Genomic DNA, 24,883 nt, shown 5'->3' with positions numbered 1-24,883 from the left:
TATATTAGTAATTTTCACCCAGAATGATAAGCAGTTACCATTCCTTTCACAAGTGAAGAACTGCTTGGATTGCATGGAATTCTAGGTTCACAAAATATTACCATCAATGAACATCATTCCACTATCTCAGCATTACAGAAGAAATATCTGCCATCAGTTTTTCCCGTTGAAAGTATACTCTTTTTTCTGCCAAATTACTAAAAAGTGTTTTATTCTTATGTTTGAATGTGACCAGAATATACCTTAATATAAGTACTGGCTAATAAATTTAATGTAATTGTGAAGAGCACGTTCGATTTCTATGTTCAAATCTTTCCGTTTTTCTGAGGAAGATTTTTTAGTACAATATCATGTCTTACGTATTTGTATTTTTCTTTCTTTTCCTTCTACCTCTTGATCATCAATTATTCTTTCAGAAGCACTAAATATAACTGCCGTCACTTTTTGTTTGGTAGATCAATTGTATTCTTCAGCATTAAACTCAGATTGTTTTTTCCCTCTGAGTTCTGGGAAAACTTTTAAAGTTTGTTAAATCTTCATTGTTGCTAGTATTCCGTACTCAAGAAAAATTAAAAATACGTTTTATGGGTTTCCTTGTATCTTTTTTTCTAATATTAGACAACTCTTTCCTTTTGTTTTCATCATTGACTAAACATACTCTCTCCCTACCACATTCCACACCTCCCTTATAAATGTCATTTTACATTGCATCTCAGGTGATGCCTAACAGAATTAAACACGCATACACACACAAGATCCAAATTTAAATTTTCTCCAAATGTTTATGCTGAACCCTAAAAATATAATATCCTTTCCGATTCTAATATATTATTTCTCTTTGAGCAAATATTCTTGCTTTCAAAAAAATTATGTTAACTATTTGTCTTCTGTCCCCCTCCCTCCCTCCCCGCCTTGTACAAGGAGATATTTATTCAGGTCAAATGGCTTACATTATAATGCATTAATTTAATTTTTTTTAGTACTCATCATCTATGATTCAAATGGAATAGAGAAAATATGATAACCTTAAACTTACAGCAAAAATGAGAGTTTCCCTTGACAATTTAGACAATGAGTCACCGAAATTGGGGATGAGAATAAAACTGTTGGCATTAAAGTGTAGCGTTCAGGTCGTACCAGTTTAGCCATCTTTGAATGGTTTCTTACATTCTTCTTTTAAAATGCCCTCTAAACTTTGCAAAAGCTGAAAACACTTCAGCAGCACTGGAAACTATCAGGGTGCAACATTTCTGGTGTGAATAGAGCACAGGGGTGCTGTCAGAAAGTGGCAGAACACACATGCCCAGCTCAGCACCATGAGGATCTCTGGTTTTCTCCTCCCTCAGTCAATTCCACAGATGTCCCTACTTCGCCTGCTTTCTGTCCTACTTTTAGTTTTTCTTTGCCCTTCAGTTCAGAAGAGTGTGCTTCATTTTGGTTGACAGCTTTTATGTCACCACATGAATGATTCCCATTTTCCACCTTTGCTCTCTATCCCTTTCTGCCAAAGCAATTCTCTCCTCCTGTTCTGACAGGAACTCTTGGCAAGGAAGAAAAAGAATATGAACTACTTCAGCATATACAGCATCAACAGTTGACTTCAGACCCAACGTGTTAAAGGTTTTCTACTTGGCTTTGACTGTGGTATGCTTTGTACCAAAATTACTATATTACTTTATAATCATCGAAGTTCGGTATTTTGGGTATTTTATGGCCATAAATGTATAAATATTATGCAAAGACAGTCAGCTGCTAACTGGCTTTTTTAGTGGTTTATGGTCTAGAATTGTGCTGTGGTTGTTATAGATCAATTAGTTATTACTTGGGATTTGATATTCTGCCTTTCCAGTACAGAATACTTGATAACAAAAGCATAATACATTATTCTTAAAACAAAAACAGAACAATTTTTCAATGCGTAGAATATGTTCATATTTCTAAGGCTCTCCCCATCGCTTCAACAGTGGATTAGATCAGCAGATTTGCAGTAGTGAAGAATATTAAGAAATACCTGAGAAGGAGCTGACTTGAAAAATATTATCTTTTCTATTCAATTTCCAGCATTGAAAATTAAAATTTTGAACAGCACCGTGCAATAGAAATAGTGGATTCACAGTTATGAGTCACATTGAAAAAGAACAAAAAGACTGACAAAATTAACCTAGATGATATCTTTTATTTAGCCCAACATATGCAACCTATTACCATCATCAACATGCCACTAATATTGTAAATGAGCTGTTTTTATTTTTGTATTTATTTTACAATTAGCGCAGCTCATCTCTATTTGTACTAGCTGCATTTTAGTTACTCAATTGCCCTGAGTGGCTAGGGGCTATCATATTGGAAAGTGCAGAAGTAAACTAAGGTAAAGAATATTTAAGTTCTTAAAAAAAAAACAGTAATAAACACTTGAGGAATAAAATAAAGTTCAATTTTAATTCTAGTAGTTACAAGGATTTGATTTTGGACAAATCGCCTGATTACTTTTTATGAGAAGTTTCTATTTGATTTTTTATAGAGATGATATTTTTTGTTGAAATATAGTCCACTTGTTTATCCAGCATGATTATGTTTTTCTATATATTCCACGATGTATAAATCTTGTCTATTGTGAAATCATTCTCTAAAACTCCAACATCTGGATTTTCTCTGCATCTGCTTGCACTGATAGGTTTGTTGTGATTATCAGTCATTTATGCATACATTTTTCACATTATAATTTTTAAGTTTATGCTGGACATTATATGTTATGGTACAGTAACTCTGCATTATGTTTTCATCCTCCAAGAACATTAGATTCTATTCTTCAAGCTATTAAGAGAGAATCACCCTTTTTCTGTTGATACTTGGGTTTTAAGCCATTTTAGCACAGGTCTCCTTCAACTCTTTAACTTATCCCCATATTGAAAGAGAGGACTTACCAGTAACACATGCTTTTACTTGTAGGAATGGTGTTTCTGGCATCTCAACTGAAGCTTAATGTGTACCAACTCTCTCTACTATGATTGGGAAGGAACTTCAACACCTCCTGAGTGAGGCCTCTGGAAACTCAGCTCATAAGTTCTCTGCAGCTGTTTACTGCTTGACCTCTTAGCATCTTGTCCCGCACACGGTCAGCTGAAAAATTGTCACAGGCCCTCAGCAACATTTTATGCAGATGCTCGGAGGACTTCTTGGCACTTTCCTCCTTTCTGATATTTTGCCATCCAAATCCCTACCACTTTCACAGCCCCAGACTCTGACCTCTGATTTCTCCTCCCACTCATACTGAGACCTTTGCTCTCTGTCTGGCTCCCTTTATCTGTGCAGCAATTTGAAACATTCCCCTAGTGAAAAATCCAAGGTTAATGTAAGTCTTACTTCATGTGCTTCCTTTTTCTTAAATATCATAGTGTGGGCTGATGCGTTCAAACATGTTTTCACACCTCTTAAAATACATTTTGCTCCAAGTTTATAATTGTTTACAGCTGTTGGATAAGTTTGATATCAGCTACTTTGTTTTATTCAGAAACTATTAAGTTCTTGACATCTATTTCTGCCACTCCCTAATAAATCCGAAAATTTGATTAAATCTCCTTCTATGTTTAAACTTTCTTTCTGTCTTTTTGTTATTTTTTTGGTTTAAATTATTATCTCTTCTCTGGAGTCCTACAATAGCTTTTAATTCATATCTCCACTTCTAGGACACACTCTACATTAAACAGTTGTCTTCTAGAAACACAATTTATCTTCCTTCCTTCCTCCCTTCCGCCCTTCCTTCCTTCCTTTCTCCCTCTTTCTTTCTTCTCTCTCTTCTTTCTCTTTCATCTCTCTCTGTCTTCTCTTTCTTCTCTTTCTTTCTTCTCTGTCTCTGTCTCTGTCTCTCTCTCTCTCTCTCTCTCGTCTGTATTTTTGTTAGAGATGGGCTTTCTGACAGGGTCTGTATTTTTAGAAGAGATGGGATTTCACCATGTTGGCCAGGCTGGCCTGAAGTTATCCACTTGCCTCAGCCTCCCAAAGCGCTGGGATTACAGGTGTGAGCCACCATACCTGGCCACAATTTTGTCACTCTGCAAGTGAAAGCTATTCAATAGCTTCTCTTTAAACTTAGAATAAATCTTTGAACTCCTTACACTGACCTATAAAATTTAGGATGATGTAAGCTTTCTAAATGCTTTTCTATGCACTCTCTGTCCCTGCTCTATGCTTCAGTAGCATTGATTTTTTTTTAATTTCTTGAATCTGCACAGCTTTGCCCATAGCAATATTTTTGTACAGTCTGTTTTTTATGACCATGACATTGTGTTCATCATTTTTCCCCTGACTTCCTTCTCTTGCTTTATGTGACAACTTAAATGTTCTTTCAATGAGGCATTTCTTGATCACAAAGAACTTTACCCTTAATCTCATAGCACCCTGATCTTTTGATTCACAACACACCAAAGTATGACTTCCCACTTGTGTACAGGTATATGCTCTTATGTAACATCTTTATTTTCTACTAGATATAAACATCATGAGGAGAAGGATCCTATCTTTATTTTTTGCCATATTGTGCCCGGTGCTGCTTCTTGATATGTAGTGTATAAAGTATTAAATACCTATTGGTATATACTAAGTGTTAAACAATTGTATTTGAGTTAATGAAAAACATATTAAATAATATTTAAGTTCAGAAAGAGTTTTAGAAATCAACATTTGAAGCTTAATGGAGAATCAATATTGTTAAAGAATTTTAGAAAATTGGAACTAGAAGAAACCACAATCATCATTTTCATGTAATGATGCTACTGATAACATTGTCTGCACTGAAATCACTCCAGTGTTGAGGAACTCCCTATTTCACAAGGAAGAGTATTTTATTCTATGCCTGTTATTTAAAAACTGTTTTCTCATATTTAATATAATTTAACACTATATTGAATTGTTTTACTTATAATCTTATGACAATAGTTATCTCAGTTTTACAAAGAAATATGAAAAAATTGTACGTATATTAGGTTGGTGCAAACATAATTGTGTTTTTTCCATTACTTTTAATGGCAGAAACCATAATTAGGTTTGCACCAATGTCATATTTTGTTTCATTTGTGATTTCTTCTGAAAGCTAAACACTCAAAAGATACAATTAAAAATTATTATTTTATTTCATTGAATGTTGAAAAATGATAAAAGATTATATTTTATTTCCTTGAATATATTGATTATATCTCCTTGAATGTTGAAAAATGATAAAGGATTCCAGGATCCTTTATCATAATTGGAATTATTTATGTTATATATTGGATTTGTGTCTTTATCCCTGTGTGCTTTAATGATCCACATTTGCGGGCACTGCAAATAAGAAATTTTGAGTATTAGACAAAATTTGAAAAATATAAAATTGATTTTAAAGAACCAAACTTATGAAAAAAATATGTTAGTTAACATTAAGAAAGATGTATTAAACATTTTTGTCTTTATAGTGTTCACATTTTCTCATTAGTTATATTATCATCAAAGAAATGAAAATCTTTATATGGATGGATAGATGCATTCAAGTAAATAAAATATCATATTTTGAAGAAGACTCATATGTAATGTGCAAAAGTCAATTTACTTTAGTATGTGTGTATATAATCATTTAAATATATGAGTTGGAAATATATCTATGCTCTATATCACATAATTGAAATTATGATCAAATTAGAAAATATATTTGAAATCTTTTTTTAATGTTTAAATTTTTTTTCTGTCTCTGAATCATTTTTATTACCACTATTATTTAGGACATAGAGGTTTGCCTACAGAGTGACCCATTTTTTCCTAGGTATTTTTGGGTACTATATTAGACACTTCTAAAATTGTAATACCTTTTATGGGTCACTTACAAACCATTAAATGAGTCATTGTTTCAGTACAATAAGTTACATTTGCAGTATTGCTGCCTATGGACCATTATTAATCTAGAAAAATGAAAGTGGTGGTCTAATTACCTAATTCTTTTCAGATTCTGGCTGAATAAAAATATAAACTAAACGATATAAAATGGTGTTTCAAACGTTATGTTAAAATCAAGTAGGACAAATATTGTTTAAATTTTCGTATATAAAGTGATTGCTTACATAAAAATACGTAAGCAATCCTTGTTAAGATACTACTATAAGATTATTCATTGCTCTTTCTTCCTCTGCCCTAAACTCAGTTGGAGATAAAACCTAGGCTTTGTGCTTCTTGTTTTCAGAAAGAAGGTCTCCTTCTATTGCCCAGGCACAATGCAGTGGCACAATCACAGGTTAATGTAACACTGAACTCCTAAGCTCAAGGATCCTTCCACCCCGAGCCTTTTGTGAAGCTAGGACTATAGGCATGTGCCACCACAACTGGCTAATTTTTTAAAGGAATTTTTGGAGAAACAGGGTCTTGCTATATTGCCCAGGCTGGTCTAGAATTCCTGAACTGAAGCAAACCTCCAGCCTCAGCCTTTCAAAGTGCTGAGACTGCAGGTTTGAGCCCCTGTGTCTTGCCCTAAAATCTATTCTGATAAACTTAATAAGAAACACAGACATGTTCAGTGATACAAAGAGAAGTCTCCATTGACCAGAAACAACATAGACATGCACAATAGCAGTAGAGCTGTAGCTGGGGGACTGCCTGTCTCTGGATCCAAATATGGACAGTGGAAACTGGGAATACGACTCCTTCAGGGTGATGATGATCAAAGTCATCCCTTACAAAGCGGAGTGGAGAGAGGAAGCAAAAACATTAAAGAAAATCACAAGATTTCCAAACTTTTTCATCAAATCAAAAGCATGTTGCCTAATTGATCACATAAATAGAGGGAACACACCCAAATAAATAACTTTTAAAAATTTTAAACGGAATATAACTAAAGTTTTAGTTGATATTTATAAAATGTGAAGATTATGGAAAAGTTTAGACCATTAAAATTGCAAATTTAAGTGATATTAAATTTTGTAGAGAACAATTTCTAGTATTTTACAAAAAAGAACCGTAAAATAATTATTAGGTATTTTGCTCATTCATTAAATTTCGTATGCCTCCTTGAAACAAATAAGCCATGTTATAGAGCTGGGTTTTATTGGTGAATTTTGCCAGAAACTTAAGGAACAGATTTTAAAACGTATTTTAGAGAAGCTCAAAAAACCAATTTCCTAACATTTTTATGAGATAGTAAATTATTGACAGTTAATTAGAACCATATAACGAAAGAGAATTATAGGCTGAGCATGGTGGCTCACACTTGTAATCCCAGCACTTTGGGAGGCCTAGGCGGGTGGATTGCCTGAGCTCAGGAGTTCAAGACCACCCTGGGCAACATAGCAAAACCCCACATCAACTAAAAAATACAAAAAATCATCTGAGTATGGCAGTGTCTGCCTGAGGTCCCAGCAGATTGGGAAGCTGAGGTGGGATGATCACTTGAGCATAGGAGATCCAGGCTGCAGTAACGCGTGGTTTGTGCCACTGCACTCCAGCCTGGGTGACAGGGTAAGACCCTGTCTCAATTATTTTTTAAAAGAAAGGAAGAGAATTACAGATTAATCTATCATTATGGGCACAACAAAAATCCTAAGTGATGACCCAGGAAAATAGGATCCAGAATTGCTATAAAATACTCATCAAGATCAAACAGTGTTTAGTCTCAGAATTCAAATAAGTTTCTCTAGCAGAAAATTTAAGAATTAACTTCACCACTCCAATTAACTGAGAAAGTTATATGATTATTATAATAAAGTTGCATGATTATATGATTTTAAAGTGGTATTATTAAAAATAATACCATTTAAAAATAGTGACATGTATTTATGACAAAAGCTAGGAACATAAAAGGACTTCCTTAACCTAGTTTAAATTTCTACTTGAAATGTATAGCAAATATTATTCTTCACAGTGAAGCACAGAAGCACAAAACCTCTCAATGAATTCAGAAACAAACAGAAACAACAGAAAACATTACTACTCTCTCTCCTAATCTGTATTATACCTTAGTAAAGCAAAATTGTATAGTAATAAAGCAAGAAAAAAGATATAAATGTTGGAAAAAAAGAGACCTATTTTACTGTTATGTAGTGGTAAAATACATATCCAAGACGATGTATAGAAAAGTTACACAAATGAAAATAACGTGTTTTTGTTTTGGTGAAAGTTCAACAGACAATCTAAAAATATAACACCAGTGAACAACGTGAAGCCTTCCCACTAAGATCCAGAGCAAGGAAAGGAGGTCCCCTCTCACTACTGCTGTTCAACAACATTCTGTAAGCCCTAATGCAATGCAGTAGAATTAGAAAAGTAACTAAACGGTATACAGATTGGAAAAGATTTAGTAGAATTATCTTTGTTAATGTCTCTTTAGAAAATCCAAAAGAATTGAAAAAAAAAAACACTTGCTACTAATGAGCAAGATAGTTTGTAGGATGCAAGGTTAATACAAAAAAAAAATCACATTTCTATATATCAGCAATGAATAAGTGAGATGTGAAATTAGAAACAGAATACCAGTTACATTACCACCCCAAAAAGAAGCATGTAGGTAAAATGTAACCAAAGGTATTCAAGGTCTATAATGAGGAAAACTACAAAACTCTGATGAAAGACACCAAACAGGAACTAAATAAATGGAGAGAGATTCCATGTACATTGACAGGAGACACAGTTATCAATACATCAGTTCTTTCCAGCTCAGTCTATAGATCAATGCAATACCATTCATAATTCTAGCAAGTTATTTTGTGGATACTGAAAATCTAATGATCAAGTTTATATAAAAGGGAAATAGACCCAGGATAGCCAACACAATATTAAAGGAGAACAACATTAGAGGATTGACACTGCTTGACTTCAAGACATACTATGAAATACAGTAAACAAGACAGTGTAGCATTAGTGAAAGAAAAATAGATCAATGGAACAGAATAAACATCCCAGAAGGAGGCTCACATAAATATAGGTAATTGATCTTTCACAAAGAAACAAAGACACAAACAACGGAGAACAACAAGAAAAAAATATTTTCCACAAATGATCCTGGAACAAGTGGATACCCACATGCAAAAAAAAAGAAGAAAGAAGAAAGAAGAATCTTGATGTAGACCTTCCAAGCTTCACAAAAATTAACTCAAAATGGATCACAACTGTCAAACACAAAACAAAACCCATAAAAGATAATATAGAAGAGAGTCTAGGTGAGCTTTGGTTTGGCTATGACTTTTTAGATGTGATACCAGAAGCACAATTTGTGAAAAAAATAATTGATAAGATGGACTTCATTAAAATTAAAAGCTTTTGCTCTGTGAAAGACTATGTCAAGGGATAAGAAAGGAAGCCACAAACTGGGAGAAAATATTTACAGAAGACATATTAACTGCTATTAAAAATATACAAAGAACTCTTAAAACTTAATAAGAACACAAGCCAATGAGCCAAAGACCTGAACAGACACATCAACAAAGAAGACATGCAAGTTGCAAATAAACATATGAGAAGATGCTTCACATCCTATATCATCAAGGAATTGCAAAATAAAACAACGATGAAATACCACTAAATATGCATTAAAATGGCCAAAATCAAAAACACCAAAAACACCAAAGGCTGGCAATGATGTGGAGCAACAAGAACTCTCATTCATTGCTGGTGGGAATGCAAAATGGTACAGCCAATTTGGAAGAAAATTTGCCAGTTTCTACAAAACTAGATGTATCCTTACCATATGACCCATTCATTGTACTCTTTTGTATTAACCGAAAGGAGTTGAAAATTTATGTCCATACACATCTGCACATGTGTTTATAGCAGTTTTATTCACAATTGCCAAAACTTGAAAGCAACCAAGATGTCATTCAGTAGGTGAATGGATACGCCAATTGTGGTACATCCAGATAGTGTAATACAATTCATCATTAAAAGTGATAGCCATGAAAAGACGACAAGGACAAAATGATACATAAAACTAAGTGAAAGAAGCCAATCTGAAAAGGATAAGTACTAAAAATTCCAGCTATGTGATATTCTGGAAAAGGAAAACCTATGGAGACACTAGAAGGAACACTAGGTGCCAGGGGTTGAGCCGAAGAAAGGGACGAATAGGCAGAGCACAGAAGACTTTTAGAGCAGTGCAGCTGCCCTCTATGATACTATCATGAGGGATACGTGTTACTTACATTTGTCTAAACCCACACAACACCAAGAGTGAACCCTCACATAAACTATGAACTCTGGATGAAAATGATCTCTCAGTGTAGGTTTATCAGTTGTAACAAATGTATAATGTCATCTGGTGGGAGATGTTGATAATCAGGGGATCTATGCATGTGTGGAGCCAGAGGCTAGAGAAGATATCACTGTACCTTCCTTTCAATTTTGCTGTGAAACTTAAAATTCTTCTGAAAAACATCAGTTGAAGAAAAAAAAAATAATTATCTAAAACCTATGAACAAAAAATTTAGATGTATTTCAATAATTCAAACGTATATGTGAAATTCTTTTTGAGAAGATTACAAAATTTTTGTAGGTCTTGAAAGAAGTGGTAAATAAACGAGGAGCTTGCATTTATGGATAGTACATTATAATAAGAATGTCATTTCTCCCTAATCTTTACGTTTACCCAGAATACCAACAGAGATCTGCATAGAATTTGTCAAATTGTACTGAAATTAACATCAAAGACAGCAAAGAGAATAAATTTCAAGAAAAACTATGTCTTTTCTGAAATAAGTTTTAAACTGATAAGAACAGATACTACACTTGATCTTAGCCAAAAGGCTGAGAAGCAATGAAAAATGCTTTAAAAAAGAAGGGTACTTCCATATCATCAGATGTCAATAGGCATTTACATCTGTAATAATTAAGATAATGTATATTATTGCATAGATAATATGCCATGTTTGCTGATATTGTGAAACATTTTATGTCAAATAGCATGTATTCAACTAAATTCATGAAGAAATAACCTTTGAATTGTAATTTCTATTAATTAATGTCAAATACATCATTAAATGCCCTTAACATTTTTCTAGGAACTTTTTCCTTCTGATATTTTTATCTGAATAATTAACACATTTAAAAACATGGTCAAGTGCTGTATATATGTCTGATAATTTACATTACTTCTAAAATGAACTAACAACAATATGAAAACCCAAGTACCAATGGTCTCCTTTTTATTTATTTTTTGAGACTGAAGTATTTTCATTGTATTTATAGAATAATAGTTACAGATGCACACATATGGGGTATATGTGTATCTGTTATAGTGAGTGCGGCCAGGCATGGTGGCACACACCTGTAATCTCAGCACTTTGGAAGGCCAAGGCGGGCGGATTACAAGGTCAGGAGATCGAGACCATCCTGGCTAACAATGTGAAACCCCATCTCTACTAAAAATACAAAAAATTAGCTGGGCATGGTGGCGGGCGCCTGTAGTCCCAAGCTACTCGGGAGGCTGAGGTAGGAGAATGGTGTGAACCCAGGAGGCGGAGACTGCAGTGAGCAGAGATCGCGCCACTGCACTCCAGCCTGGGTGACAGAGCGAAACTTGTTCTCAAAAAAAAAAAAAAAAAAAATTGTGAGCACAATGAGATCAAGAATGTTCTTTGTCTTGCTCTTTGCTTTATAACTAACACCTAGATCAATTTCTGGAATATATCATGTGTATAAGAAATAAACATGGGAAGGGCAACAATTTTCTTGAATGAAAAATATTTTCCATTAGAAAGTAAAGCAGTTTCTTTTCTTTATTTCATTTTATAAAAATGTTATATCATGGCAGGTGGGCAAGGAATTTTGTGTTGAAAATGTGAAACATAAGTCATTTGGTATATTTCAACTTTCTAAAATATATTTTTGGGGAGAAACTGAGTACCAGAAAAAAATAATGGAGTAAAAGCAAGGCAATGTTAAACAAGTGTCAGCTTGCCAATTTTTCTATATTTGTAAGTCGATATTTCTTTCAGAAATGCATCTTGAGATTGAATAAATAATATTTACAAGATCTGCAGAAATAGAGCCATTATCTTTGTTATTTTTTTCCTAAGTCATGAATCAAAATGCTGATGTAGTACGAAAACGTATTTAAGTTTAAGAGGCAAGATGAATAAAGCAATAGGAAAGCTCTGACATGTTAAAGGATAAAATTGCAAGACTAAACATTTTAATTTTTCTTGAGGGGTGTGTTTGTGTGTGTGTGTGTATTTGCATTTATTGGAAGATAAATGGCTGACCAGTTTTCATATATTTTATTTGCATTTAGCATTTTGTTTTACATTGTTTCTCAATGAACTTTCATAGTCTTTCTCTTATTTTGGTTTGGAGAAGAAAAATTTCAATATGAATGGGCAAATTTTCTTCTTAGTAATCTATGTATTTCTAAATATTTTTTCTTACTTTAATGATTAAGAAGATTATAAAATAGAAAACATTCTATGGTTATTTAATTCTTCATGTTACAGAGAAAAAGGAAATTAAAACCAAATTAATCAACTTCCTAAATGAATGATCACATTGTATATTAAATAGTATTTAATTGCCATTTTATATTATAACAAAATAACTCACAATCACCATTATTATGGCCGTACCTTTAGTAGAATTTGCTGTACAGCTGCCTAGAGCATTTTTATATGCCCTTTTATCAGACATACAGAAATACAAAAATACATATATTATTTTAACATATAAAGTTGTCCAGTTTGGTGATAAGAATTGAGGTATAGGAGGAGGTAAAAGAAAGAGATCTAATGTTTTTTACCCACACAAATAGATATAAGTGAAATATATTCAATTAATTTATCATTTTAATCAATCATATATGCTATTTCTATTTATGATCTTTAAATATTACTATATTTTTATTATCATTTTTCATAATATCTTAGCTCAGTGCTAGATTTTTGTATAGAATTAAAGCAAGGCATTTGATCTATTTTAAGGAATATGTTACCATTGTTGTACCCACAGTTATTTCTAAAATAAGAGCAATGGCCTTGAATCCTAAGATGTGTGTCTAGCTCTTCACAATTACCAGATTATGCTAAGTAAAAATTATGTAGAGTAATGGAACTTAAATTTTATATTTGTTTTCCATTCTAATATAAAATAAATAAACCATTTACACCCAAATATACTCTATTATTTTCAAGTAACCTGGAATGTGAATTAATAATTTGTAATCTAATATATTACATAATATTTGTGAATATTTCATTACATTTTTCTATCTTAAAATTAAGCTATGATTATAGAAATTTTTATTTCATCTTCCTGATAAATTTACCACATTCTCTGCACTTTGCAAATGCCTTTTGTGTGTAGATTTCCATTTCTTCTCACCTTATCTTAATTTTTTTTTTTTTGAGACGGAGTCTTGCTCTGTCGCCCAGGCCGGAGTGCAGTGACGCGATCTTGGCTCACTGCAACCTCCGCCTCCCGGGTTCATGCTATTCTCCTGCCTCAGCCTCCTGAGTAGCTGGGACTATAGGCGCCTGCCACCACACCCGGCTAATTTTTGGTATTTTTTAGTAGAGATGGGGTTTCACAGTGTTTAGTCAGGATGGTCTCGATCTCCTGACCTCGTGATCCGCCCGCCTCGGCCTCCCAAAGTGCTGGGATTACAGGAGTGTATCTTAATATTTTATATATTTTCCTGCTACCATATCTATGACTGTTCAATAACTCCCATTATAATTTAGATATTTCTTTTAAAATTGACTTGCTTAGGAGAAAATGCAGATCATGTCAGTGAACTAAACTATTTCTCTTCATGGTTTTTATACCTTAAATTATCTTTTTCTTTGTTGTATTTTCATGATTTAATATTAAACTTAGTCATTTGTACGACATGGGTTTATATTTCTTAGTTTATGTAATCCATAGGCACATAGGACTCACTGCTTAAGAAACCTGGGATTCGAATATTCATGCAGCTCTTCACTTTTGCAATATTATCTCAACATTATTATTGCCACGTCTGTCAAGAACACTATAGAACTCTTGCTGTGAAACTTGCTTACACAGTCAGATGTGAGGACAAAAATATTGATTGAATCACGGATGATTTTCTAGTACCACAGCAGATGCTCCATGTTTACTTATGGTTATTAAATTTTGATGATTAATCATTTTATGACATATGTAATTGACACACTCAACTAGCAAAAATTAATAGTGACAAGGTATTCCAAGTTAAGAAGCGTCTTCCACTTTCAGACATGCCCATTTTGAAAAATGCTGATATTAAGTACAAAGAAAGTGGTCTAAGTTATTAAGGTAAATTTGCATATGTATAAGCAGAAAGTTGGCAGAGTTTGCATTTTTCACTATAAGAATAATGGAAACATCTCAGTGACCCATGCAAAATCTAACTTTCCCCATTCATTGGAAATAATGTAAGAACATGAATGCCGATAATCTGTAATATAACTTTTACAAAATTACACTTTATTTATGTCTTCTCATGGTAAATAAAAATAGCTATATGTATTCTAATATTCAGTAACTCACTTATGTATTATAGAATTTCTGGCTCAGAAACAAAGAATGAAATGTGCTTATGGGAGGGAGAGAGAAAGGGGGGAAGGAAGGGAGGGAGGGAGGGAAGAAGGGAGAAATGAAAAGAAAAGAAGTTGCTGAGTTGCTTCTTTAACTTCTTTAAGACATTAAGTGCAGAATTGGAATCCACCTACCCTGCTGAATCTTCTGCTTACATTATATACTTCATTGCATTAAATTTGCTTGAGCTCTGCTCTTCACATTTCAGCAATGTTAGCTTTATTTATTACATTTATTTTTAAAAGTCTGTCACCTCTTACCCCTAAAAATAAGGACCTTCATTTATTTAAACTATATTGTCAAATATTATTTCTGGTCATGGAGTCAAAAATTTAGAGTTTCTCTACAAAATCTAAGATTTAGTGTGTATGTTTTTTATTAAAAATATTAAATTTTTAAAAAGATATCAGAAATGTTGACTCAGCAGTAATAAAATTTACAGGCACGATTTCACAAGCCAAAAAATGCCCCCAAATATTTTCAATGAGAAGCCAGCGTCTGATGGGTTTTATTAGCACTAATTTGCAAATGTAAGTTACAATGGTTAGAACGCTAAGGGACTTTATCAAATTAGGATATTAAAACTTTGGATGGTCCATTGATGTTTCTACTTAGTTTCCTAAGTTATTTACTAACTGGTCATATATTGGAGAAAGTTACCTATATAGTGATTAAATATAAACTGCATATGTGTTTTGCTTGTTATTAAAAATATTATACCCTATTTTTAATATCAAAAATTAGGATTACATTCATCATTTAAAAGAGTACCAAACTTCATTGTATTTTAATTTAACCATGAGATTAGATATTTTGGAGTGTGAAAGCAGTTATTCACTGAGCTACAGAATGGTTATATTAGGAAGGTCTGAAAATGGGTGATCAAGTGTTTCTGAACGATCCACCCTGCAAAATTCCAATATTACCTTTTTCTTTTCTTCTCCTATATACCTGCTAATGCTCACTTCCAAAGTGTATCTATTTCAACTGACACCCGCACTTAGACCTAATGGTAGACGAGGTCTTTGCCACTATTTAACCCATTACCAAGGTCGTTACGTGGAGCCACCAGCCTTCTCTGCTGGACCACCGTTCCCGAGTGGCCATCTTCATGCACCTTAAACGTCTGATTCTGCAGAGCAATAGAGAATTTCTTGACTTGGTATGCTTTTTGCATTTACAAATCAAATCTCTATTATCTGCATGCAGCCCTACCTTCCTTATACCAGAATTACATGCAAGTTTTTCTTCTTTAAAACAAATTTATGGCTGGGCGCGGTGGCTCACGCCTGTAATTCCAGCACTTTGGGAGGCCGAGGCGGGCGGATCACGAGGTCAGGAGATGGAGACCACGGTGAAACCCCGTCTCTACTAAAAATACAAAAATTTAGCCGGGCGTGGTGGCGGCGCCTGTAGTCCCAGCTACTGGTGATGCTGAGGCAGGAGAATGGCGTGAACCCGGGAGGCGGAGCTTGCAGTGACCCGAGATTGCGTCACTGCCCTCCAGCCGGGGCGACAGAGCGAGACTCCGCCTCAAGAAAAAAAAAAAAAAAAAAAAAAAAAATTATCCTATTTTGTTCTTGATCTTATTTTATTCAGCTTATCTGGAATCTGAACTTTGTCATAAAAATTATTGTCTCTCTTCATACGTTCTCCAACCTTTTCTTTATGCTGGTCCCTTCCATGTAGGCGACTGCATGTACTCAAGCCTTTGAAAGAATTACAAACCCAAACATTGCTAGGCCAGTATTGTCTGCTCTTACAATTCTAATTTTTGTCTTTAACCATTTTTCTTGCAAATTCCTTGGGCTTCATATTCTCAAGTTACGCATTAATATGTCCAGTTACTCAATTGTCATTTATTTTAACTTAAACACTCTTAAAATGAATACTATATGCTCAGCACTATTCTAAGCATTATGTATGTATGTATTATATATGTGTATATGTTATCTCAGTCCACCTGTTTTTTAATATCTTGTAAAATAGTTTTTATTTATAACTATAAAAGCAATATTTACTTATTCCAGACAAAATTTTAGACCACATAAAGTAAAACACAAAAGTTATCCACAATCTCAGAAACAAAAACTGTTCACTGATAATATTTTGCTCTATTTTGCATATTTTTGTGATTGCATGTGTGTATACATGTTTTTTGTACATATAATGTTATGTGTGTATTTAAATAATCATAAAGACTTGTGGAATACTCTGCTATACATTTTTTCTAAGCAAAAACTAACTCATCTAATTTCATCATCAACTTTATATTTTTGCCATTTCACAAAGGAGGAATCTGAAGAAAAAGAGATTTTGGTAACTTGCTAAGTGACGGAAATAGTATTGGCATTTTTGTAGTCTGTCTCCAGAGTTCATAATGTCTACAATGTATCTTATACAACTTTGTTGTGAACAGGCACACACACCCATGGTCTCATAAGTATGCTAAATAATATATATTTATATACTAAATATATGCCGATGTATATTATAGAGTCACAATTTTGATGTCTATGCAAAGTTGAGCATTTTTCATCAAAAATGTATGTTTAATATTTTACAAATATTTTAAAACACCATTTAATAGATTCATAATATGTTAAGATATTAACATACTATTTTTAAAAATTACTTTCCTGTTGTTAAACATTTAGTTTTATCCTTTCACATTTAAAAATATTATAAGTATTATTTTAAACTTATTTTATTATTTTAAACTTATTATAAACAACCATATTTTTATAAGTCTGTTCTCATTTCTCATTAACGTAAGAGAAATTCTTAGAAAATGGAAACGGAACTGAAGGTTGGACATGCTAACAAGTCATGGCACATATTACCAATTACCAATATTCTCTCAAGAAAAGATAATTTCCTCTGCTTTATGTTAGACCTAGGTCTATCATTTAGCATTCATTAAATAAACAAATATGTGGGTCCCATTTTCTGTTTCAAATATGGTGCAATTTCTGAAGATGCAGTAGACATGACAGAAATGGCCACTGAAATTTGGGTGTGATTGTGTCTACTGGGGAGGGTAGTGAAGCAAAAATTAAATGAAAATATAAATAAAATTACATAATTTTGAGTTCTCAATAGGAAATGTACGGATACAGTACAAAAAATGATGGGAGTCGAAGGCCGGGCCCAGAGGCTCACACCTTTAATCCCAGCATTTTGGAAGGCCGTGGTGGGTGGATCACTTGAGTTCAGGAGTTCAACGTGGGGAGGGCCAACATGGTGAAACCCCATCTCTCCTAAAAATACAAAAATTAGCCAGACATGGTGGTGCCACTTGTAGTCCCAGCTACTCAGGAGGTTGAGGCAGGAGAATCACTTGAGCGCAGGAGTTGGAGGTTGCAGTGAGCCGAGATGGTGCCACTGCACTCCAGCCTGGGTGACAGTGTGAGACTCCTTCTCAAAAAAGAAACAAACAAACAAACAAAAAGTAAATGAGGGGACTTGAGTCTACTTGGTGGTTAGTATTAATTGTAATAATATAAAGAATCTCATGGCTGAGAACCATAGTTTGACTAGGAAGTCCAAATGGTTTCAAAAAACCCTCCCTGTGGATCTTTGCTTTGAAAGGAGAAATTTCCAAACATATGAATAATTTGGTAAGTAGAGACTACACGTTTAGTCTAGCATCCTAGTGTCACTACTACTCACTACGATTTTTATTTTCCTCTATAAATCACTTTGCTTCAACAAAGACCAAGCTTACATTTGTTAGATACTTTCCAATCTCTCTTGCTTTTAATATAGTGTATTTCTTCCCCCTCATTTTCTTACTCTGCTTGAGTTCTTGCCGCAATATTCTACTGCTTTTTATTTGTATGCCTTTTCAACACCATGGATGCTTCATGTCCTTGTGGTATTACTCCAAATGATCACACAAGTTCGACTGCAGAGGACAGGCAGAGCTTGAGTGGAGATTTTACGGCATGCTGCATGCTCCCTCTTCCCAGGCATTGCCTTAGGGCCAGCTGGATTTGCAGCGCTGTACTTACATAATTCTGATTTAATTTTTCTTGTGGGAAATTATGCCAGTTCAGGAGCTCTACATTCTTTTACTGAAATAATTATTTTCAAATCCCTGAAACCATTTACATAATTCAACGGAGGTAAAACATTCATTGCAGGAGTAGTAAGATGTCCACCACTAAATTTTTTTTAAGTGAGGTTTAATTTTTTTCTTAATATGTTTCTTCTTCTGTAAGGGGAATTGGTGCTTATATTTAGAATCATGAAGCAAGAAACTATTCCCAATACTTATATGCTAAGCTGGAAAAGAACTAGAAAGATATGCTAAGCTGGAAAAGAACTCGAAATATATGCTTTGTCTGTTTTCTTAGGTATATTATTGCAGTTAGACTTCTGATAGATTTTTATTATTATTATTATGGTTGAGAGTCTGCTCAATGTGTTTAATTTCTTTAGAAGACAAGCTCCCATATGCCAGGAAATTATATTGTGTCATGACTGAGCATGCAGAAACTATTTTTCAGAAAAGGGAGGAAGGCAGGGGAGGGGAAGAGAGAGAACTATAAAAAGTAAAGAATCCAAATCTCCAGTATCAAGACAAGGACAGGAATAGTTTGTGGACATCCCATTAGAACACAATATATTATTTATAATTTTTATAAACTCACTTACTTTACCTTCCAGAATAAATCATATTAGTTACTACTCAGTCCTTTCTCAGTTTTATTTTCCTTTCCTAAACTATATAGTCTTATCAGAAAGACTTAAACACTCTAAGTGTTTCAAAAGATGCTATTTACTTAAAGTTATTTTTAAATCCTTGTGACATCTGAATGAATTTTTCTTCCATTGAAAGTGAAAACATTTACTGTTTACCCATTGATAAAAATGGGCAAAATATTGGCATTATTAAATTATATTATTTTTTCTTTTCATTGTTTTTTATTGGTTTCTATCCCAGAGAAACAAAACAAACAAACAAACAAACAAACTGGCTGTCACAAATTATATCCCAATCTTTTTTCTTTTCTTTCTTGAAGATCTTTGAGTCCCACATCTGTATCCTTCCTAAATTCCCTATTTCCTTTTCTTCTTGGACTTTCAGATTGTAGTATTAGCATGTAAGAGGGATATCAAAAAGACTGTACAATGTCAGGGAAGGCTTAGGTGAAATCAAACTGGTACGTCATTTGACATCTAAAATAGAGATGCCAAATGTGTAGCTTAGTAATGGTGTTTGCATTTCTTCTAGCAAAGTGGCTCCATTGTAATCTACCATAAATTTGCTGGAGGGCCCCAGGCCCCACTTCCGACTAATAACTTTACTCCTGTCTTTATGATGCATTTGAAAGTTCAAGTAATCAGTTTGTATATGCAAGAAGATTTTGTTTTGATCTGACATATGATTACAGAAAGAACTAAAATCCAAAATTAGGCATATTAATCTACAAAATATATTATTATGAATTAATGTATATTTAGCAATATGCTTAGGGTTATTTGCACAAGATTCCATCTGAGAATACTTTCTACCTGGGAATGATAGTTTGTTTGTTTTTTTTTCTGTAAGCACATATATGCTAAAGCTATAGTAAAATTACATTAACTTGATTTATGATGTCCATAAAGAAAAGCATGATATTTCTGTCTACCTAATTACCAATTTTTTTTTCTTACTTTAGATGATACCTTCAGCTATACGACTGACCCTTCAAAGTTTGAAAGTGGAATAGAAAAACTTAAAGACTGCATTTTCTGATTGTCACCTGGCTCTGTTATTCTCTGTTCTATGGCATTGCTAGCGTCTCAGCTTAACTAGCAGATTATGAGTGTCAAGTAATGTTGCCTTCTATGCAAATATTTTCCTCATTTTAGATAACCTAAGCATTTAGATAAAGTTATAATCAATTATTGAGAGTTTTACTATCTGTGTGTTTAATGATTTATATTATTGTCTCAATAATTAACTTTATTGTTGTGATTTTATCATTTTCTAGCCTATGTTATATGGGGTACCATGGTTCTTTTATTTTTAAATTATGGCCTTTTTATCAGTTTGGAAATGTAGCTATCCTATACAATTTCATTTGGCATACCGTGTTTATACAAGAGTTGAATGATTTTAAACCTGCTCGTATTTTGCTTTAAAAGAGGAATACAGTTGAATGTGTTTGGTTGCATGTATGTATAAGTTTTAACCAACATGTAAATGTGGCTTTCATTCCTCTGCCTTCCTATAGGATAGCAGGATGCTGAGCTCAGCCAACCCACAGCTGATTTTGGAAGTTATGTCCATGCGTACTGCCAAATATGAGCACAAAGCTCACTATGTACTTATAAAATTCTCCTAGAAAAAAATATCTTTATAGCAAGACTTAAAAAATGAGTTTCATGCTAAGAATTAAGCCTGGTGACCAAGTTAGTCTTTGGTATGCATTTGATACCTGCCATAGATAGGAGGTGCGCCTACAGAAAGATGGCTCAACATGGAACAATGCCACTCAGTGGCACACGTAGCCCGCCTTCATTAACTGCTTTCATATGCTGTCCATTGCGCTCAGTGGGTTTCACGGGGTGGTGGTATTATCACTATTATGTAGATGAGCAAATCAAGGTTATAGTGGAATTTGTTCAGTTTCACATGATTGGAACATTGTGGTCTTGACTTTCAAGTCCATGTCTACCATACTCCACAGACCCTTTTCTGTCCACTTTGTCACCTATAATTCTGAGCTCCAATATAAAGACTTCACCATATTTGAAAAAGAATAGTGGGAAGTCTGATGCTCAATTTTGTATACAAAACAGTTGCTTCTGTGACATAGTAACTGTATGCCCTTTTGATTCAGGATGTTATTTAATTATTGCAAATCTCCTGTCATAGATCTGACACTCAAGTTAAAAAATTAGGCTCAGGTTCTTACCTATGGTCTTGCTTTTTATAGTCCTTTTAAACCTACGAAATGTATATTCAACATTTACACATACAAAATTCATATAGTCTTTCAAAACTAAGATGGCAAAATAATTGGATGGCTTGAAATTTTAAGTATTACAATATAAACGGCAGAGACTTCATGTTTAGGATAATTTTTAATAAATGACATTATCTTTTGCATTATCATTTCTTGGTGTTTTGTATTAATTTATATCACATTTATTTTTATTTTTGAAATTTCACATTTCATGTCTTTCATTTTTCTTTTTTTCTTTTTTTTTTTTTTGAGACAGAGTCTCACTCTGTCACTCAGGCTGGAGTGCAGTGGTGGGATTTCGGCTCACTGCAAGCTCCGCCTCCCAGGTTCACACCATTCTCCTGCCTCAGCCTCCCCAGCAGCTGGGACTATAGGTGTGCACCGCCACGCCTGGCTAATTTTTGTATTTTTAGTAGAGACGGGGTTTCATCATGTTACCCACGATGGTCTCGATCTCCTGACCTTGTGATCCACCTGCCTTGGCCGCCCAAAGTGCTGGGATTACAGGCATGAGCTACCGTGCCCGGCCTTCATGTCATTTTTACATGTCATTTGTTTAAAGGTAACATTTTAACGAAGGACATTGCCTAAAATAAGATTTTTTAAAATAGAACTTAGCAAAAAATATTAAATCATATTCAGTTTAAAATCAATGTATATGTTTTCTTACAGAAAATTTCTAGAAATCAATGTATTTTTTCCCAACAGAGAAATTTTTAAGTATTATTTATGGAAACTATAAATAACTTTAATATTTAAAGGATTGTTTAACATTTTTAAAGAACATAAACCAGTGATTGGCTTGCTTATTTCAAATCTGACTGGCTGATACATTTTCTTCAGTAGTATGATAGTAAAATATATGCCAACATTCTTTCACACTGGCCAGATACAAATCCTCTCGTCTTCCCCATAGCAAAGAGTAACTTGCTATTTTCAGTGCTAATGTGACATCCTTCTTAATGTTATCAACACACATACACATACCAAGAAAACACAAAAACGTCAACAACAAAAAAACCCTATACCTTTGAAAAACTTAATAATTTTAAGCCACTATTTTATACTCACTTCTGCTTGGAAATGTTAAAACGTATATTATGATTAAGTTATTTGTAAAATTGAGCCTTGGATTTCACCTAGCTTCTTATTTTATAACCTGCACAATATTACTTTCAGCACTCTTACTAGTATTCTTAATCAAGACATCCTTAACTTCATTTGTTCTTCCTCCATCAAATAAATAATAAAAATGTGAGGGAGAGTGTTATATTTGCATTACATGGAACCATTTGAAAGGTCATATTTCCAAAAAATAAACCTTATAGAATTACAGTGTTTGTGTTCATCAACTCTGAATGATAATAATAAAAACACTAAAGATTATTCCAATAATCTCTTAATTGTGTCAATAATCTGTACTAAATTTAGAACATAACGGTGAGTATAGATTTGAGAGTTCATACTTGGTATATTAGTTACAATACATGTGACTTTGGGGAAGTCGTTAGTTTTAGCGTCTGCTTCATTATAATATGAATATCACATCTATGACATGAAATTATTTTGATAGTGAAATGGGTAAAATATATAATATTTAGCATAATTACTAGGACATTATATTCACTCAAAACACTTTACTTTGCCATTGATTAGTTTGAGGACAAAAACTGCTCTTATATCTCAGTCAAGAACTGGTAAAAATATTTGATTGTTTTATGTGGTTATGATGAATAATGTTCTTAAAGGTTTTTACTTTAAAACTATGCCATATAAATGTATTTTAAAGTCTCTATGTTCTCTTATTGAATTTAATTCCATATTTATAAAAGAGTATTCCTATTTTAAAATCAACTACCTATGACTATTTAACCAAACCATTGACTCATTTGTGTAGATTTATTTTTTAATTCTACAGATGGGAGAATTCATACAGAGAGATACATAAAATTGAAGGCTTACTTAGATTGTATGTATCTGCAAGATATGTAAGACTTCTGTATCTACAAGAAAATCAACATTGTTGATATAAGACACTAAGGAAATAATATCTAGTTAGAATAAGTATTTGGTCCCTAGCTACTATGTGACCTATTATGGCCTTCTGCAGAGGAAAACCTACACATATAAAAGAAAATGATTTGAGTTTGCCAGGTGCATTCTTGCTGTATCAGCCCACTTGGTGTGATGCCAATTTCTGCTGGTGTTTTTTTTCCCCCCTAAGGAAAAATAATCCTGAAAAAAATGTTAGTAATGTTTAAAGGGAAATAAGAGCCTTAATCCAAATTTGGAAGTTGTGATTAAGAAAGATTTTTCCACAAAAATAAATACATAACAATTAAAATAAAGGAATGTGAACTTTAATAAATGCACTGAAATTTCAAAATAAGTTTTAAGCTAAAGAGTTCATTAAGAAATTACTATGTGCTGGAAATATAAAAATAAATGAAACTGTTCCTTGCAGAGTAAATATTCAGGAAAACCTACATAATAAAAGTGATAGCTGGTTGGTCTTTATTGGAATGAGGAAGTGTCACAACCAGCTTGTGCCACCGTAACAGAACAGACTGCATAATTTATAAAATACAGAAATTTACGTCTCACAGTCCCAGAGGCTGGGAAGTTCAAGATCAAGGCACTTGGCTAGTGAGGATCTGGTCTCTCTGTTTCCAAGATGAAACCTCATCCTCCAGAGGCAAAGAGCCTTGTTTCCTCACATGGGAGAAGGTGGAAGGATGAGAGGGTCAAAATATCTTGCCAAGTACTTTTTATAAGGACACCTGATCCCATTCCTGAGGGAAAAGATCTCATAGCTTAGTCACTGGCTAAAAGCTTCACCTCTTAATATTATCACATTGGAAGTACTCAAATTTTGGAATAGACTAATTAAAACAATAGCAAGAGGCAATAATTAGGTGATCACGATTGGAGAAAGACATTTAAGACAGAGGAACTACATACATTTTTTAGAAAGAGTGAGTAGCATCATGGAAATACCTCGGGCTTAGAAGTCAAAGTAGGCACCTTCTTTGAAGGTTTGCTTACTTGGTTTCCTCATCTACGAAATGGAGTTAATAATAGTTTTCTATGTCACTATTCAGTAAGTAAAACCAATATTGTAAAAATTATCTTGCATTTTAGATGCTATGTCAGATGTTTTTTCATGTCATACAATGTAATAATTTTGAGGCAAATGGCTTAGTGGATTGAAGTGTTCGCTGGAAACTTTATGCTGTATGTTTTACTAATCAACACATTTATTCCCTAAATAACTATTTTCAAGGAGAGGCAAATAGTTTGAAATAAATCTGACTTGGGTTTAAGTCCTGGCTTCCTCTTTGCTTGTATGACTTGGAGAAGTGACATGTTAAGCTTCAGATGCCTCATCC

General features: G+C 33.5%; 1 protein-coding gene and 1 pseudogene across 3 annotated transcripts in view; one reads left to right on the top strand and one right to left on the bottom strand.

Annotated features, from left to right (window-relative positions):
- CCDC102B (coiled-coil domain containing 102B) overlaps positions 1-22,196 on the top strand; it is a 375,607-nt gene extending 353,411 nt beyond the window's left edge. For all 3 annotated transcript variants that reach the window (XM_050768124.1, XM_050768123.1, XM_050768121.1), the window contains one exon: positions 20,202-22,196. In XM_050768124.1, the coding sequence (XP_050624081.1) occupies position 20,202 (1 nt within the window). In that variant the 3' untranslated portion in view covers positions 20,203-22,196. The remainder of the gene's footprint in view (positions 1-20,201) is intronic.
- Positions 10,660-10,761, bottom strand: LOC126941614 (uncharacterized; annotated as a pseudogene).
- Positions 22,197-24,883: the final 2,687 nt, after the last annotated feature.

Source organism: Macaca thibetana, chromosome 18, assembly GCF_024542745.1.
Source record: "Macaca thibetana thibetana isolate TM-01 chromosome 18, ASM2454274v1, whole genome shotgun sequence".
In the NCBI taxonomy this organism is placed as follows: Eukaryota; Metazoa; Chordata; class Mammalia; order Primates; family Cercopithecidae; genus Macaca; species Macaca thibetana.
The sequence above is the reverse complement of the archived record's forward strand: the minus strand, read 5'-3'. Positions and strand labels throughout refer to the sequence as shown.